The 18,401-nt window shown below is 45.2% G+C and overlaps 1 protein-coding gene across 1 annotated transcript in view; it reads right to left on the bottom strand.

The window, feature by feature from the left end:
* phf8 (PHD finger protein 8) overlaps positions 1-18,401 on the bottom strand; it is a 63,490-nt gene that overhangs the window by 16,394 nt on the left and 28,695 nt on the right. Inside the window, exons 14-17 of the mRNA XM_084333874.1 lie at positions 15,936-16,018; positions 4,533-4,714; positions 4,183-4,268; positions 2,783-2,904 (exon numbers count right to left, since the gene is read on the bottom strand). Coding sequence (XP_084190000.1) covers positions 2,783-2,904; positions 4,183-4,268; positions 4,533-4,714; positions 15,936-16,018 — 473 coding nt within the window. The remainder of the gene's footprint in view (positions 1-2,782; positions 2,905-4,182; positions 4,269-4,532; positions 4,715-15,935; positions 16,019-18,401) is intronic.

Below are 18,401 nucleotides of genomic sequence, written 5' to 3'. Positions count from 1 at the left end.
CAAAAGGCACCTAAAGGACTCTCAGACCATGAGAAACAAAATTATCTGGTCTGATGAAACCAAGATTTAACCCTTTGGCCCGAATGCCAAGCGCCATGGTTGGAGGAAATCAGGCACCGCTTATCCTGGTCAATACCATCCCAACAGTGAAGCATGGTGGTGGCAGCATCATGTTGTGGGGATGTTTTTCAGCGGCAGAAACTGGGAGACTAGTCAGGATCGAGGGAAAGATGAATGCAGCAATGTAGAGAGAGATCCTTGATGAAAACCTGCTCCAGAGCGCTCTGGACCTCAGACTGGGGTGAAGGTTCACCTTCCAACAGGACAACGACCCTAAGCACACAGCCAAGATAACAAAGGAGTGGCTTCGGGACAAGTCTGTGAATGTCCTTGAGTGGCCCAGCCAGAGGCCAGACTTGAACCTGATTGAACATCTCTGGAAAGATCTGAAAATGGCTGTACACCGACGCTCCCATCCAACCTGATGGAGCTTGAGACAATCTGCAAAGAAGAATGGGAGAAACTGCCCAAAAATAGGTGTGCCAAGCTTGTAGCATCATATGCAAGAAGACTTTTTTTTTTTACTTTCTTTTTTTTATCCACTTTTTCCTCCCCATTTTCTATTTTTCTCCCATCCCAATTTCATATATCCAATTCTCCCCTCCCCTGTCTTGATCCTTGCTAGACTATGCCTCCCACAGGTTGGTTGTAGTGAGGACAGAAGCCTTGCATCGCGTGTCCCCTCCGGTACACGAGGAGGCAGCCTGTCGCATCTTTTCACCACAGCAGCTCGAACTCTGTGGCGAGGAGTAACGCGTGGGAGGCTCACGCTGCCCCCACTACTTCCTGCTTCCGTCGCACCGGCATCACCAAACCGACCTGTAAGAGTCGCTGTCTACAACGTCAAATCCCCACCCACCGGCTATCCCACCCTCTAACACTTGCCAATTGTGTTAGTATGAACGACGGCCAGCCGGTAGCAACGCAGAGAGATGGGCTCGAACCCAGCGTCTCCTGCGTTAGATCAGCCGCCCACTGCGCCAATCAGCCGCCCTAATATGCAAGAAGACTTGAGGCTGTAATTGATGCCAAAGGTGCTTCAACAAAGTATTGAGTAAAGGGTGTGAATACTTACCGGTATGTACTTATCAGTTTATTTTTTCACATTTTTTATAAATTTGCAAAAAATTCTAAAAAACCTTTTTCACTTTGTCATTATTGGGTATCGTGTTGAGGGGGGGGGATATTTAATCCATTTTGGAATATGGCTGTAACATAACAAAATGTGGAAAAAGTGAAGGGGTATGAATACTTTCCGGGTGCACTGTATATATTGATGCAAAACAGAATTATTCAGCAGTGTGTGTGCGTGTGCGCTGTGGTGGGCAGGAGCGTGCAACAAGATGGTATACATATGGTATATGAATAGTCTATTCCACTATAGCAGGTATAGTGTGCTGACCATACATTTGAATCTAATCTAATTTTGCACACGGCCCTCGCATTATAATGAACTGGACAGGTGTGTATGTGGGTGTGGTAACGTGAACGCGATATCTGCCATGCGAGACTAGGCGAGCAGGCTGTAGTCAAATCTGAAGTGTTCGACGTTCTGACTCCTCCCCCGGCTGCAATAGTCTACTTTCGAGGCGAGCCGAAATTAATCTCAAACACGCCTGATGTCTCGCCCTCCCAATCCCCCCCCTAGATTAATAGGCTGGGACTAGTTATATTTATTTATACTGGGGTAGACTTAGAATGGAAGTACTGTTTTGCACAGGATACATTTAGGTTAGTTATACAGTAGATATTGTACCAGGAGTAGACCTAGGATAGTTAGGTATATTTGTACCGGGATAGATTTAGGTTAGAGGCACTGGGCCAGACTTAGAATAGTTTATGTTCTGTATATTTATTTATACCAAAGCAGGATAGAGTTAGGATTAGGATAGTTGTATTTGTAGATTTTTGATAGACTGAGGACAGAGTTATGTTCTGTATATTATACCAGGGCAGACATAGTATATGAATATTCATACCAGGGTAGACTTGGGATAGAGTTACGTCTGTATATTTATAGCAGAGTTGGCTGTACATATGCACATATTTATATTGTAAACACTTTTAACACTACATCATATTTATTAAAGAGATTTTCACTACATCCATACCTCATTTAGCATCTTGCCTTTTAAAAAGGTTTTTGTACCTCATTGTCTGCATTTTTACTTCATTGTACTTTAGTTTGTATATTGTATAGTGTTGGGACTTATTCCTCTTTTACTTACTTTTTTTACTGTATGAAGCACATTCTCAGGGGCTCATAGAGAACCAAGCATTTCACTGTAATGTACATGTACTTTATACTTGACAAATAAAAGCAAACTTGAACTTGATATTGTTGATACAGTATACATTATGTTTCACCTATTCACTCACTCAGAGATCCAGTGCAGATTTCAAGGGCAAGCAGCCGCTTGTTTACTTTATGCTTATTGTATTTTTATTCTCACCTGTACCTTTCCCATGCTTCATTATCTTTACTGTTGCTGCTTTGACACCTGAATTTCCATACAGGGATTAATAAAGGATTATCTAATCGTATCCTATAAATGAATGTGTTACAATGGGGCTGCCACCTGGGCATTAGAGAGGGAATGGTCTTTGCCAAGTCCCCATCTGGTGTCTTGTGTGGATGAAAAGCATGCATTTGACTTGTCTGATGTGATCACGTGTTTACATAGAGCAGCAGGGCTAACGTTTGTAGTCGCCGAGAACTAACCTGAGTGGAGCAGAGTCCAGGCCTGCCACCTGCTTGCTGGCCTTCAGGAGGTCCAGAATCCCTCCAGCTCCACCTTTCACTCCATGGGCAGCCAGTGCCTCCTCATCTGTAGTGTAGTCCTCCTGAAGCCACATGGACACGCATACAGCTGTTTAAGTTGGTTTATTGTTGTACTTTATTGTCCCGTTGGGGAAATGATTCCTCTGCATTTGACTCATCCTAACTACCTAGGAGCAGTGGGGAGCCACAAGTGCTCGGGGGCCAACTCCAGCTGTAACGCCAGTACCTTGATAGGGCAATGGCAGGAGTGTACGCTTGTATGCCGTGACAAATTAAAAAAAAACTCCAGACGCTTTAATATTGCGATATATTGCGATTTATTACCTTTTTTCAACTGCAAAGTAAAACTTTGTCAACATGTTTTATCTAATAAAATAAAAGTTTTCAGTCTGTTCATCTCACTTCAATAATTTCTATTGCAGCAAATGGGATTTTCTCAAGCAGACATATGTCAACACTGTAATCTGTGTTGCCTTGCATGTACCTGACAAACTGAACAGTTTGTATTACAGTCATATTCCAACTTAACTGAATGCACGTGTGTGTGTGTGTGTGTGTGTGTGTGTGTACTACTGTACTATTACAGGTATTGAAATGAACAATGCAACTTCCTACTTGGCGTCCTTGTATCGATACAGTATCGCCACGCAAAGTATCGCGATACTATACTGTATCGATATTTTCCCCCACCACTACCTAGTATGCATGTCTTTTGGTGTGGGAGGAAACCAGAGTACCCACGCAAACACAGGGGAAACATGCTAATTCCACACAGAACACCACAGGTGCAAACACATGACCTTTCTGTGGGGCAAGCAGTGCCAACGCAGGGTTCCTGCAGGTTTCAACAAGTTAAATCTAAGACTTTTTAAGACCCTGCGGGGACCCTGTAACCACTGTGACAGTGTTGCAATAACAGTACAGTACAGTTAATGTATTTGTATGCACAGCAATACTCCAGATACTAGCTAATATCCTGATTAAGGTTATAGTTGGTATATGGCGTTCATATCTTCATATTACAATAACCACAATTCCTCTGTGCACAAGTAAACATAATTTTGTGAATATTAATGTGAACTCCTGGCTAATACCAGTATATCCCAGCTATCAGTATTGTGGCTAATACTAGTATAGCACTGCTATTATATTCAGGTTTCTCATTATTGAGATATGAGCTATAAATGGGATATGGTGTTTACATGCACCAACTCAAAAGAAACAATTCTGAGTATCCCAAATAATATCATAATATTGATGTACATGTAAACACACGCGAGTGGACATGACTATAATAAAAGACATGGCAATTCCATTTGGATATCAATCTATAAATGCACCTCAATATCAAAGTCCACCTCTCCTGGCTCCCTGATGCGATTGGGATCAGAGCAGGGCTTAGCTCTGGGGAGTTTCCTTGGAAGACCTGAAGACACCAGACATAGTTTTTTATCTGTTAGTTGGGTTACAGAAGGGTGGTTGCTACAGCAAGTGTTGTTCCGCAACACAATAATGAAACACATGCTCCCTAAATTCATTACAACATTACATTACCGGTAATTATCGTGTTATTATCGTGTTATCGTCAAATCTGCCCCTCACCACTTAGTTCTGTCAAAATCTGCCCCTCACCTCTTAGTTCTGTCAGATCTGCCCCTCACCACTTAGTTCTGTGAAATCTGCCGCTCACCACTTAGTTTCTTTTTCTTGCTGGTTCCAGCAGGCTTGCGCCTTGGAGGCGGAGTCTCATCAATCTGCAGCTCATCCTCAGATTCAAAGTCAGAGTCGAGGCTGGATCCCTCCATGGCCAGATGCTGGTAGTGTCTGGTGCTCTCCGCTCCGTTACGGCTGCTGGAATGAAACCCCTTCTTCCTAAAACCAGGGCACAAATGCAAATGCAAGACACTGGACAGGTAAGTACAGTACTACTACTAGGGCTGCCGCGGTATTGATTTTTTCCTTACCGCACAAATTTGCGAAGTCATTCAAACCGCCGCGGTAACCGCAAAACAAAAAAAATAGTTTGAATGCATTTATTTCTGTAGTAGTCTATTCTTTATAGCATATAACCTGCCTCTAGTCTAAATGTCTATATTTAGAGGACAACTTTGCAGCAGGAATATTGTTTGGGATTCGGCAAGCACGCATTCGTTATTGAAAGTGAAACACATCGCCTGTTCGAATCCAGCTCCCGGCGTGTCACCAGCTTGGCTGGCCGTTCACACTAATACAATTGGCAGTATTAGAGGGTGGGAAAGCTGGCGGGGTGGGTCCGGGTCGTTGTAAACGGCGACTCCTACAGTTCGGTCGGGGCGCCTGCTCAGCGCGGATAGGATCTAAGGGGGGGTAGTGTGATTGTTGTGAAGGATCAGATTAAACCGAATATGTATATTTATTTATATATATATATTTAGTTGTATTTGTATATCGTTTGATATCCCCTGTATATTCCTTGTACAATATGCATTGAATATCCCTTTAGTCTACTAAACAGCCCATAATAGTTTCATTCTACCATTGGACGAGAACCTGGCGCCAGGTTGCCATACCCCTAGGTCCAAGTTCAATCGTGCCGCCTAACATGTCGAGGCAACCCCCGGTTCCGCGCAGTAATATGTCGGGCGAAATACGAATGGTACTATTTGTTCATAGCGCATATATATATGGCGCAAGTAAAGTAGAACTTTCTTTTAGTCCAGTTCTTTACCCTCCAACAGAGTGACAGACGCAAAGCCTCCCCACGACGCACGTGCGGTGTAGTAAGGCCTACTTGGCCCCAGAATAGGCATTGAGATATCGTGTAGATTAATAGTTGAATAGTCATAGTTTGGCACTATACCGTCGAGTTGGACGTATTCTATTAAGCTAATAATAGTCTATTTATGTATGGTGCATCGTTCGGTTAGAGTTCTAAAGTTATCAGTACCCCCATCGTTCCTGACGTTATCTGGACGCTTAACCAGGCTGGTCAGACCCCTAGTGGTGATTGCATCCGAGGAGCTCCGGGCCAAGAGCGACTGGACCTGTATATTGGATTACTCTACCCGGACGACGGCGAGCCTTCCACGGCTTGGATTATGCTTTGTGTGCTTTGATTATTCCATGGATAAAGGCCAACACTGCGTAGTGTTGGAATTACCCCCCGGAGAGGACTCCAGGTGAGACGGCGCTCTACACGTGAGGTCGCCTCACGTCTCTCCGTTGTGGACCGGCAGATACCGTCCACAGAGGGTCCAGCTGTATTCGTCTGCGGTCCGAGGTTCTGTGGGCACCGTGTCCAAGACTTTGGATTCTCCCAAGACACCGTCGGCCAGATGGGATACCGCCAGCGGCTTCTCTAACCCCCCCCTCCTACTGTCTTACAACCAGCGGGACCCCCCCCCCCCCTTTAGTGTATCCAGCTATAATCATCTAAGTACCTTCGCTATCGTTTCCTAAATATTCCAGGTTGTATACTTACTCCCTGCGTAACCAGAGATTGGACATTCAATGTTGATTTACCTACGAATACTCATTTGCCATAAAAGTGCATATTTCATATTTCAAATCATAAATGTAATTAAGTGATCGTTGTATACACCCTTTGCTGTATTAAACCTTCGATTTGGTACATTTGTGTGGATTCGTTTCATCAGGTGGGAAAGTGTTCATCATACTTATATCTTGTACTGGGTGGCCAGAAGTTAAAGTACATGAGGTAGTGGTATTAAATATCATATCTAACAATACAGTCAGGGAATTGTACCCCTCAGTTACAATTGGTCCTTCGAGCCGGAGGGTAACTAGTGTAATATTAATATAGTGTTATTAATATCGAAATGGCCTATGATGAACACTCCACGAAACGATCCTCCTAACCTAGAACGCCCGCGGCGCAGACGACAGACACCTCAGTACTTAGAGGCTTACACTGTCAGTCAACTACCTAGCCTTCGACAAACGGTAAACGCGGTAAAAGTAGAAAGTAAAATTATGTCTGACCTTAACGACCAGGTTTCCCCGACCACAGAGGCCATAGTAGGTCCTAATGTAACTGACCAAGCTCACGGTGGGGACCAGGAGGGAATTGACATGCCTTTACCCCCCGCCACTACTCAAGAAGTAGTCCCCGACCAGCCCCGGGAGGAAGACAACCCGACAGAGAGAGAACTCTGCACGGAAGAAGAGGAGGAGAGCGCCGAGGAACTAGAGCTCCAGGACTCCCCAACGAGTACCCCCAGGAGCGGCTCACGCAGGAGCGGCTCACCTCCACAACCGCCTTCCCCCAGAGAAGCGGCGAGGATGCTACAACAGGCGTTCCTCGTCCGCCTGACGGCCTCTACCGAACGCGATCGACTTCAGGGCGAACGCGACCGTCTCCAAGCACAGGCGCTCAGCGAGCACGAACATTTTACCATTAAAAGAGAACGACGCCAAGCGCAGCAACGGAGCGAAGAAGAGCGCATACGCCGGGAGATGAGACGCCGGGAGATGAGACGCCTTCAGACGGAAATTAATATGGTAAGAGACCGGGCCGCAGCAGAGCGCGCCGCCGCCGCAGCCCAGCGCGCCGCTGACGGTGCCCAAAGAGAAGCCCAGCGCGCCGCTGACTATGCCCAAAGAGAAGCAGAGCGCGCCGCCGCCGAAGCCCAGCGCGCCGCTGACTATGCCCAAAGAGAAGCAGAGCGCAACACCGATCTCATCCAGCGCCAAGCCGAGCGCGACAGACTACAAGCCGAGCGCGACAAGTTAATGGCGCAGCTAAGGAAGCGGCTGATGATCCCCAGGGCAACACCCTCTCCCTCCACCAGGGGTTCAAGGAACTCGTCGAGACAACAGTCAAGAGCAGCGCATCCTAAACGAGCAAGCGACCCTGAACTTGACCAACAGACAAAGCCTATACCCCCCGCAGACCCCCTTCCCAGACCGGTCCAAGCGAGACCCAGCTACAAGGAAGGAGCGGCATACACTGCGGAGAAGCAAGATAAACGATTACAGGATCTGGAAGATCTGATAGAGGAAGAAGAGGGAGAGGAGGAGAACCAAGCCCGACGACAGCACAGTACTCCACCGGACCAGGAGGTCCCATACAGTCCAGGCTATAACCCCGCGGCGCTGCGCTACAGACCCCCGACTCTATTCACGGGTGAGCACGACGCACGACCAGCCCCGAGGAATAGCACCTGGACCAGCTGGCTATGGTGCCCTGCCGGTACCAGCCCACAGAGAGACCAAGAGGACCCAGCAGCAGATGAAGAGGTCCAACACAGTGTGAAGAACAGTTTCTACGTGGACAACTGTTTACAAAGCGTCTCGACTCAAGAAGAAGCCGAGGCTCTCCTAATCAAGTTACGCGCCTCCCTAATCAAAGGCGGCTTTGATCTCAGGCAGTGGGCCAGCAGCGACCCGCACGTATTGCGCAGCCTCTCCTCCGCGGACAAGGCTGCCAGCAGCGAGACCTGGATGGCGACAATCCCAGGAGAAGCCCAAGAAATGACACTAGGACTAGTCTGGCGCTTCAAAACAGACTCGCTCCACTATAGACACAAACCCTTGGCTCCAGAGCAAGGAAGGTCGGCGGCGATACCGACCACCAGACGGAGTGTGTACAGAACACTCGCCAGACAATATGACCCGTTGGGATGTATTCTACCTTACACCACCAGGGCAAAGATGATTGTACGAGCACTATGGGACAAGGACCAGGGCTGGGACGACCCAATACCCGCACACCTTGCCTCAACATGGAGAGAGTGGGAGACGGAACTCCGCTCACTCCCAGGTGTCAATATACGCCGCAGCTACTTCCCATCCACAGTGAGGCCAGAGACATGCGAGATTGAGCTACACGTCTTCAGCGACGCCTCCGAAGTAGCCTACGGATCGGTGGCCTATTTGCGTGCCCAAGAGATGGGAGGAAAGATACACACTGCTTTCATCCTGGCCCGCTCAAGAATAGCCCCACGTAAGCAACAATCTATCCCACGTCTAGAGCTCTGCGCAGCCCTCGCAGGAGCGCATCTAGCCACGTTAATCCAACGTGAACTCACCATTCCGGTGCATAGAACAATCTTGTGGTCAGATTCCACGACAGTACTCGCATGGATCAAGTCTGATTCATGCAGATACAAAGTCTTCGTGGGAGTCAGAGTCACCGAGATCCAAGATTTAACAGAAGCAGCAAGCTGGCGGTATGTGGACACCAAACACAACCCAGCTGACGTCATCACCCGGGGAATGTCCCTGGATGACCTAACCCGTCGCAACATCTACAGTGACGGACCAGCATTCCTCAAGCTCCCGGAAGGAGATTGGCCTACGCCAACCCCGAGGGAAGCAAGTAACGAGGAGGCTGAGAACAAGAAGCCTATGTTCTGTGGACTGAGCACTGTCGCCTCCACAGACCCCAACATAGATGACTGCATTACCCTAGAGAGTGCGCAACAAAGAACATTCCTGCGGCACCACCCAGAGATTCAGTCCACCACCGACATGTCAGCAGCTGACTACGAAGAAGCAGAACTTCTTCTACTACAACGAGCCCAGAGAGACTCGTTCCCCGATGAGCTAGACTGTCTACAGGGAGGAAACCCCGTCCCATCAGACAGCAGACTGATTCACCTGGCACCAGAGAGTGACGCCCATAATCTCATCAGAGTGGGTGGTCGCCTGCGGAGAGCCCCCGATCTACCAGATGACATTAAGTACCCGAGCGTCTTGAACAGCCGACACAAGGTCACAGAGCTGATCATAAAGAAATACGACGAGGATGTACACCACGCAGGAGCAGAGAGAGTCTTCGCGGAGATCAGACGTCGTTATTGGATATTGCAAGGGAGAGAAGCAGTACGGCGCTTCCAGCGAACCTGTCTAGACTGCCGTAAGTGGCGCGCGCAGCCCAGCATACCACGGATGGCTGACCTACCCCCCTGTCGCCTCCGAATCGGCGACAAGCCATTCCACTCCACAGGCATGGACTGCTTTGGCCCGTTGTATATAAAGAGAGGAAGAGGCACCGAGAAGCGGTGGGGTATTGTATTCAAATGCATGACCACCAGAGCGATACATATCGAGCTCCTTCCGACCATGAGCACAGACTCATTCCTTATGGCCTTCCGGAGATTCACATCACGGAAAGGAAAACAGTCTACATTGTTGTCTGATCACGGGACCAACTTCAAAGGCGGAGAAAGAGAGCTGAGAGAGAGCTTCCAAGCTATGGGCCCAGAACTTAAGACCCACCTCGCTCCAGCCCAGATTGACTTCCAGTTTAATCCCCCGAACGCACCCCACTTCGGTGGAACCTGGGAACGAGAAGTACGTTCTATAAAGACAGCCCTGTACGCCGTACTCGGAGCCCAGACTGTGGCAGAGGAAGTCCTAATGACAGTCCTCACGGAGATCGAGGGAGTATTGAACTCAAAGCCCCTCGGTTACGTCTCCAGTGATGTAGCAGATGTCGACCCAGTCACCCCCAACACACTCCTAATGGGGCGGCTGGACCCCGCGCTACCCCAGACAATGTACAGGCCTGAAGAAGCGAACGGCCGAAGAATGTGGAGGTACAGCCAAGTACTAGCTGACAAGTTTTGGAGCAGCTTCCTACTTCACTACCTACCGTCTCTACAGACCCGCCAGAAGTGGGTAAAAGAGAGAGACAATTTGACAGAAGGAACAGTCGTCATGATTATTGACCAGTCACTACCCAGAGCTATGTGGCCGGCTGGCCGCGTAAGCAAAGTGATCACCGGTGCCGATGGCAAGGTCCGAGCAGCTGAAGTACTCGTCCAAGGGCGCACCTACACACGTCCCGTGGCGAGGCTCATAGAACTGCCCCGACTCCCAGATACTATCGATGATGACCATGACCCCATGACTTTGTGAGTTGACTGACCCTTACAGCGGACCTTGAGTGGTAGACAGTGCGGTTAATCTGTCTCTGCTTAGCTAATTAGGTGGGACTAATTAGGGGGCGGCTGTTGTGAAGGATCAGATTAAACCGAATATGTATATTTATTTATATATATATTTAGTTGTATTTGTATATCGTTTGATATCCCCTGTATATTCCTTGTACAATATGCATTGAATATCCCTTTAGTCTACTAAACAGCCCATAATAGTTTCATTCTACCATTGGACGAGAACCTGGCGCCAGGTTGCCATACCCCTAGGTCCAAGTTCAATCGTGCCGCCTAACATGTCGAGGCAACCCCCGGTTCCGCGCAGTAATATGTCGGGCGAAATACGAATGGTACTATTTGTTCATAGCGCATATATATATGGCGCAAGTAAAGTAGAACTTTCTTTTAGTCCAGTTCTTTACCCTCCAACAGAGTGACAGACGCAAAGCCTCCCCACGACGCACGTGCGGTGTAGTAAGGCCTACTTGGCCCCAGAATAGGCATTGAGATATCGTGTAGATTAATAGTTGAATAGTCATAGTTTGGCACTATACCGTCGAGTTGGACGTATTCTATTAAGCTAATAATAGTCTATTTATGTATGGTGCATCGTTCGGTTAGAGTTCTAAAGTTATCAGTACCCCCATCGTTCCTGACGTTATCTGGACGCTTAACCAGGCTGGTCAGACCCCTAGTGGTGATTGCATCCGAGGAGCTCCGGGCCAAGAGCGACTGGACCTGTATATTGGATTACTCTACCCGGACGACGGCGAGCCTTCCACGGCTTGGATTATGCTTTGTGTGCTTTGATTATTCCATGGATAAAGGCCAACACTGCGTAGTGTTGGAATTACCCCCCGGAGAGGACTCCAGGTGAGACGGCGCTCTACACGTGAGGTCGCCTCACGTCTCTCCGTTGTGGACCGGCAGATACCGTCCACAGAGGGTCCAGCTGTATTCGTCTGCGGTCCGAGGTTCTGTGGGCACCGTGTCCAAGACTTTGGATTCTCCCAAGACACCGTCGGCCAGATGGGATACCGCCAGCGGCTTCTCTAACCCCCCCCTCCTACTGTCTTACAACCAGCGGGACCCCCCCCCCCTTTAGTGTATCCAGCTATAATCATCTAAGTACCTTCGCTATCGTTTCCTAAATATTCCAGGTTGTATACTTACTCCCTGCGTAACCAGAGATTGGACATTCAATGTTGATTTACCTACGAATACTCATTTGCCATAAAAGTGCATATTTCATATTTCAAATCATAAATGTAATTAAGTGATCGTTGTATACACCCTTTGCTGTATTAAACCTTCGATTTGGTACATTTGTGTGGATTCGTTTCATCAGGTGGGAAAGTGTTCATCATACTTATATCTTGTACTGGGTGGCCAGAAGTTAAAGTACATGAGGTAGTGGTATTAAATATCATATCTAACAATACAGTCAGGGAATTGTACCCCTCAGTTACAGTGATCCTTCCACACGTTACACCCGCTCAGTGAGAGTCCGCGCTGCCAGGTGAAAATAAGCGGTTGATTGGCTAGACGTGTGTCGGAGGAAGCACGTGATAGCCTCCACTCTCCCAGACCGACTGTGGGGGGTAAGTGCGCAGCGACCAGGAAGGGGATTGGGAATTGGCATAACGACTAAACATTGGGATGGGAGAAAATCGGAGGAAAAAGGAGGGGGGAAAAGATTAAAAAAAAAAAAGAAAAGTGAAACACAGACAACATAGGCTACTGAACACTGTTTATTGATGCTTGCAATTGGCAAGAACACAGAACAAATTGTTCTTGAAACTAAATGTGCATATAACAGAAACAGATAGGCCATTACACATTTATAAAGGCTTTGCACTGCAAAGTTATAAAATACAAATAAATCCTAAAGTGCACATTCATTGCGGCAATTTATTGAATAAAGGACACTCGTTTAAAAAACAAAAAACAATGAAATAATACAAGGTCTAATCAATTAAATGAAGGCATTTTCGCATTTATTCTCAATTTTTGCCGCTATATATGGAATAAAATAAACAATGCCTTGAACATAGCTTTTAAATGAACATAAGGCCACTTATATATATTATTTGCATTGCAAAGTTAAGAAATAAATAAAAAAATTCTAAAGCGCACGTTAGTTCGGCAATTGCTTGGATAATAAAACAAAACAATAATGAAATAATAAAAGGCATAATAAATTAAAGGCCATGTTTCCGCTTTAGTTTAGCCTACTCTCTCCCCAGCTCTCTCGAAAGGCCTTTGAAGTGACTCATCCTATTGAGACTTGGAATTCCTCGCAAGAAAAACCAACATATTAACCCCGTCGGGTTTGAGAGATGCTTTGAATGGAGTGACTATATTCCCCGCTGCACTGAACACCCACTCAGATGCAGTGCTGGTGGCGCATATTACCATGTATTTTCGGGCAATTTTTGCAAGTAGTGGGTATCTGGACTGGTTGTCGCGCCACCATGCAAGAGGATCTGAATGAGAGTCCATGGCTTCCTCTTGTAATTACTTGGTCAACTCTGTGTCAGCACGAAGTCTCTTGGGAATAGGCGTTGACTGCGTCTGGTTTCTTTTTTTGTCGAGGAGGTCTGCCAGTTTCCTTTTTTTGTCTCCTCCGCCTGTTGGCGTACTGGGTCTTGGCTGCGCAGCTGCATCATCCTGCTCGGGGATTCCCATCATCTCCTCCAAGAGCGCATCTCTCAGTTCCTCACTGGGTGTGCTGTTCTTGTACCAGGGATCAAGAAACGAGGCCTTTTCCAGTAGCTTCTGTGTTGAGGGTGCACTGTATTTCTTCTCCAAGACCTCGGTCATTTTCCGTTTAATACGGCAAGTCAGTTCCGTGTCTTCCTGGGCTGGCAGCAGCAGATCTGTTGTTAAAAGGTCCAAGACCGGTTTGACAGCAGACGCAGTGACCGTTTTCTCTGATGACAGTGCATCTGTGAAGTCTTGGACCGGTTTGAGTGCCGCATTGACAGATTCAAGGACCACTATGTCCTGCCAAGTTGGTATCAAATGTTGGCTGCGTCGGTCATCCACCAACACTCTACGAATGGCAGGAGCTTGCTCCAAAACTGCTCTACCATCTTTTGCTTCATACCCCACCTGGTAGGGCAATCCTGTTAATAGAAAAAAAAACACAAGAGTAGGCTAAGGATGTTGTCGTAAAACGAGTAATATTATTGCCCAAGGTGTAAAAGAGCTGTAAAAGATAAGCTAAAAACAGACAACGCCATTTATATTTATTCTGAGATGACAATTAATTGATATCTATAGACTGGATGGAGTCTCTAATAATAATTATTGCCAATAGACGTAAAATACGCTGTAAAAGATATAGCCACTTAGCCAAAAAGTTAAGCTAAAAACGCAGACAATGCCACTTATTTCAAATACGTTATTTGAGATGAAAATTCATACAGTAACTATTTATTTTGTTAAGTGTGTGCTTTGTTTTCAATCTGATGGTGTGGCAGGAACGATTACAGTAGATCAAGCATCTGGGCAAGTATATTGCCTCTTGATGCCTCAGTGTATATGTATAAAAAGGTCATGGTGCAAGATGGGGATTTATATGCCCGCTCAGTTATATTTGCCCTATAAATATATATATATATATATATATATATATATATATATATATATATATATGCGGTAATTATAAATATATAAATGTAAATATTATTATTAACGTACAAATATATATTTAATTAAACTGAAGCATTTCATATAAAAATTTAAATGCTATATAGGCTATTTAACTCACCAGAACTAAGCTTTTTCGGGGGATTTTGAGTTTATCCTGTTCTCTCTGTAGTTTTCTTTTCTTCTGCCAGCTCTGAGAAAACGTGGTGACCAATGTTCGGCACAGACCCATGGCTCGTGCTGTGCGCTCCTTCTCTGATGTCATCGCATTGGTGACCGCCAGGTGAAGATTGTGGTCAAAACAGGTTAGCCATTGCCAGCCCAATTCCCGCACTGCTGCAACAATATTTGCCCCATTATCGGTAGTAATACAACACAGTTTGCTCATCCAGAGACCACTCTCGGAATGAGCAGCGAAGGGCTTCGGCCAGATATTCCTTTGTATAGCTTTCTGGTGTGAAAACGGTCTCCAAACACTTGGATTTCAGTTCCCAGTTGGGAGTGAGGTAGTGCAATGTGAGGCTCATGTAGGGCATCATATTTACACTGGACCACATGTCCGTTGTGACAGAAAAATGGTCCACTTTTATCTGTGCTACGATTTCGTTTCTTACTTTAAAGTACATTTCTGGTATGGCTGTTTCCAAAAAATATGTTCTGCCCGGCAGTTCATACTGTTTGTCGAAGGACTGAAGCATAGCTCTGAATGACGGCTTTTCTACAGTCCGGAAGGGCACCATCTCCGCAACCAAATACTGTGTTACAGTTGTTGTAAGTGCTCGCCACTTGTTGCTGTCCCGGTTATATTTAGTCACTCTGGCAAATGCCTCGGAAACTCCTAACTGATGCAGTGCCAAGCCGGTACCTCCCGAGGTAGATGTGGTGCCTTTCATTGCATCGTATACAGGCCGATGAGTGGTCCTAAGATGCGATGCCAGATTTGTCGTGTTTCCTCGCATCACATTTATTTTCTGGCTGCAAATGCGGCACACTGCCTCATCTACATTCTTAGGCTTTCCCTCTTCATCAGGCTCAAAGCCAGTAACATTCGGTTTAGCTACAAGATCCATGTTTACTTTTGAGTTGATTGAAGAGCAGAATGCAAAGCGAAAACTTTCAGTATAGCAGCAACGCACGTGGGCTTCGATCAGAATGTTAACTGCACAACTGCGAGTGGAAACTTTCAAACACATGGCGTGAAGAAAATAGGCTATACACAATTATAATAATATAATAATAATAATATAATAATAATAATTATTATAAACATTTTAAATTAAATAAAAAACAGCTGTGATGCGGTATTCAGCTTAACTCTGCGGTGTGACGTAACAGTGATACCGCGGTAATGCGGTAACCGCGGCAGCTCTAACTACTACCTAACGGAAATAAAGTAACACTGTAAGGGGAAAAACACTGGACAGGCAAGTACAGTACTACTACCTAACGGAAATAAAAAATAACACTAAGGAGAAAATGAGATCTCTGTAAAATCATGCTACACATCGAAGCTTACCCTTGAATTTTTCCATTGGTCAGCACAAGTTTCAGCTTACCCTTGAATTTTGCCATTGGTCAGCACAAGTTTTAGCTTGCTTCTATTGATCTTCCCTTCAAACTCCTCTAATGGTAGCTCCAACTGGAAAGAGAAATGTACACTAAATATTAGGATGAAGAACTAAACAATTAGAATATGATAAATGCTAGTGCTCTGACCCAGAATTGGGCCAAGATGAAATATGTCCCTCCTTGGGAAGATAAACTTAGTAAAAATGATATTGGCTCCCAAATTAAATTATATCCTATATATGCTGCCGTTGACTCTCCCGACTCAGTTACTCAAACAGTATGACAAAGTCATTAATGTATATTTGTGGGGGGGCAAAAGGCCACTATTTGGTCGGGCCAAAATGTATGCAGCGAAGGAAAATGGCGGCTTATCCCTGCCTAAGCTAGACTGGTATCACTATGCGTTCTCGCTCTCCCAGCTCTCCAAATTAAATCACTCGACTGAGGAGGCACCTGCTTGGGTCAAGATAGAGGAGGAAATGGTATATCCCTCATCTCTGGAATCCTTCCTGACACAATCAGACAGACCTATACCTTTTAAGAACCCTCTAATGGCATTTGCCAGGGAAACTTGGAATCAGTCGCACAGGCTGACTGGTGACAGATAGCCCATATCTGACTACAAGAGCCTCTATATGGTATAATAAAAAACTAAAGATTGGTAAGAAATCAGTCATATGGGACGACTGGATTAAAAGGGGGATACATGTACTAGGTCAGGGGTGGCCAACCAGTCAGAGACTAAGAGCCACAAAAATTACTGTGGTACCACAAAGAGCCACACCATATACCAGCGTTTCTCAACCTTTTTTTTCAGTCACAGCACCCTTCATGTGTTTATAGGTCTCACCCTCTGGCCTCTGAAGTTGCTAATGTCTTTTTTATTTGGGCCTCACAGGGTTAAAATTACAAAATCACTTTTAGCCATTTAAAAAAATAATGTTTATTTAAAAAATGTTAAAGGGGAACTATTTTACTATTTCTTTCACTATTTGGGCACTTTTACACAATTCCTGTGAGTCTATGGAACACCTAGGTTTTTTTCAAAAAAAATGCATTGTTTTGTATTTCTAATCAAGTACTAAAAACCGCATTTTTCTACCTCAAGATCTTAAGCCGTTTTGAGGCTGGGCTCCAACCACTGTGTGGCCTGGTGCCAACTGCCACATCAACTGCCACATTATTATGCAGCTGAGAAATCTCTGACATCACAGATATGCACATTTTCAGATGACTCAGTTCAGTGAGGGTGAATATTGTGAGAGGAGAATTGGAAGAATTCGCCAATATGAGAATTAGAGACATATATCCTATTAATATAAGTCCACATAGCTAAGAAACAATGGTAAACACTGAAAAAAGCCATTTATAAGATAGTTCCCCTTTAAGCACATGTATAGTCAATTGGTCCTGTTGTTCAGCCTCACAATGCTATTTGATAATAAATGTGTTTATACGTCCCACCCTCTGGCCTCTGAAGTTGCTAATTTCTTTTTAATTTGGGCCTCACAGGGTTAACCTCTTAAGCCCGAGATATACAGTAAAAGTGTATATTTTCAGCATTACGTTTGTTTACCAATTATTTTAACTGTTATTAGTGAAATATAAGATTATAGAAATCTCAGGGCATTGAGTCGGAAACCGGCGCATATTGACAGGAGGAAGTGGCACAGCCAAAAGTGAGTGTAGTCTTTTGAAGGAAGAGACTCGGGGCTTTCAAATTTAAAAAAACTACCCTACCCAGCTCACACCAGCCCCCGTCAATCATCTGACTTCTGGATTTACTTTTTAATTTCTCTTATTTTTTGGGATTATCTCCCACAAACCTGAACGTTATTGCCATAAAACAGAACGCAGTTAGTTTCTCTACCTTTCTGTGAACGTCTTGCAAAAAACGGTGTTGCAATATGATGAAAAATGGTGGAGAAATTTACATTATAAAAAATATGGCAGAATTCAGTACTGTATCTACAAAACCTTCTGTTTAATCATCTTCCCTTTATTCATTTGCTTAGATTTTTCAGGTCTGGTCAATTTTAGCATGGTGTTATTTACAGTCAAAGATTTTTAAATAGAATTGATATTCTCCTTTGGTTCATTACAATTTACTCAAGCCTAGTAACAGACACACTATTTCTGACACTGATCCATATATGTCCCTAGATTCAGATACCAAGAACATGCAAATGGACCATTAAAAAAAAATTGTAAATGTTTATTCTACGTCCTTATGGAATGAGTGACATAAAAAAAAAAAAAAAAGTAAAAAAAAAAAAGTAAAAAAAAAAAAAAAAAAAATTTATGGATGGAAGAGCCGCACATTGACGGGCAAAGAGCCGCATGCGGCTCGCGAGCCGCGGGTTGGCCACCCCTGTACTAGGTGATATAGCCGGGGAAGATGGGGTATTACCTTTTGAGGATATTAGAGAGGACTTTGGTATAGATAATAAAAA

The sequence above is a fragment of the Notolepis coatsorum genome (assembly GCF_963971535.1).
Source record: "Notolepis coatsorum genome assembly, chromosome: 17".
Classification (NCBI taxonomy): domain Eukaryota; kingdom Metazoa; phylum Chordata; class Actinopteri; order Aulopiformes; family Paralepididae; genus Notolepis; species Notolepis coatsorum.
The sequence above is the reverse complement of the archived record's forward strand: the minus strand, read 5'-3'. Positions and strand labels throughout refer to the sequence as shown.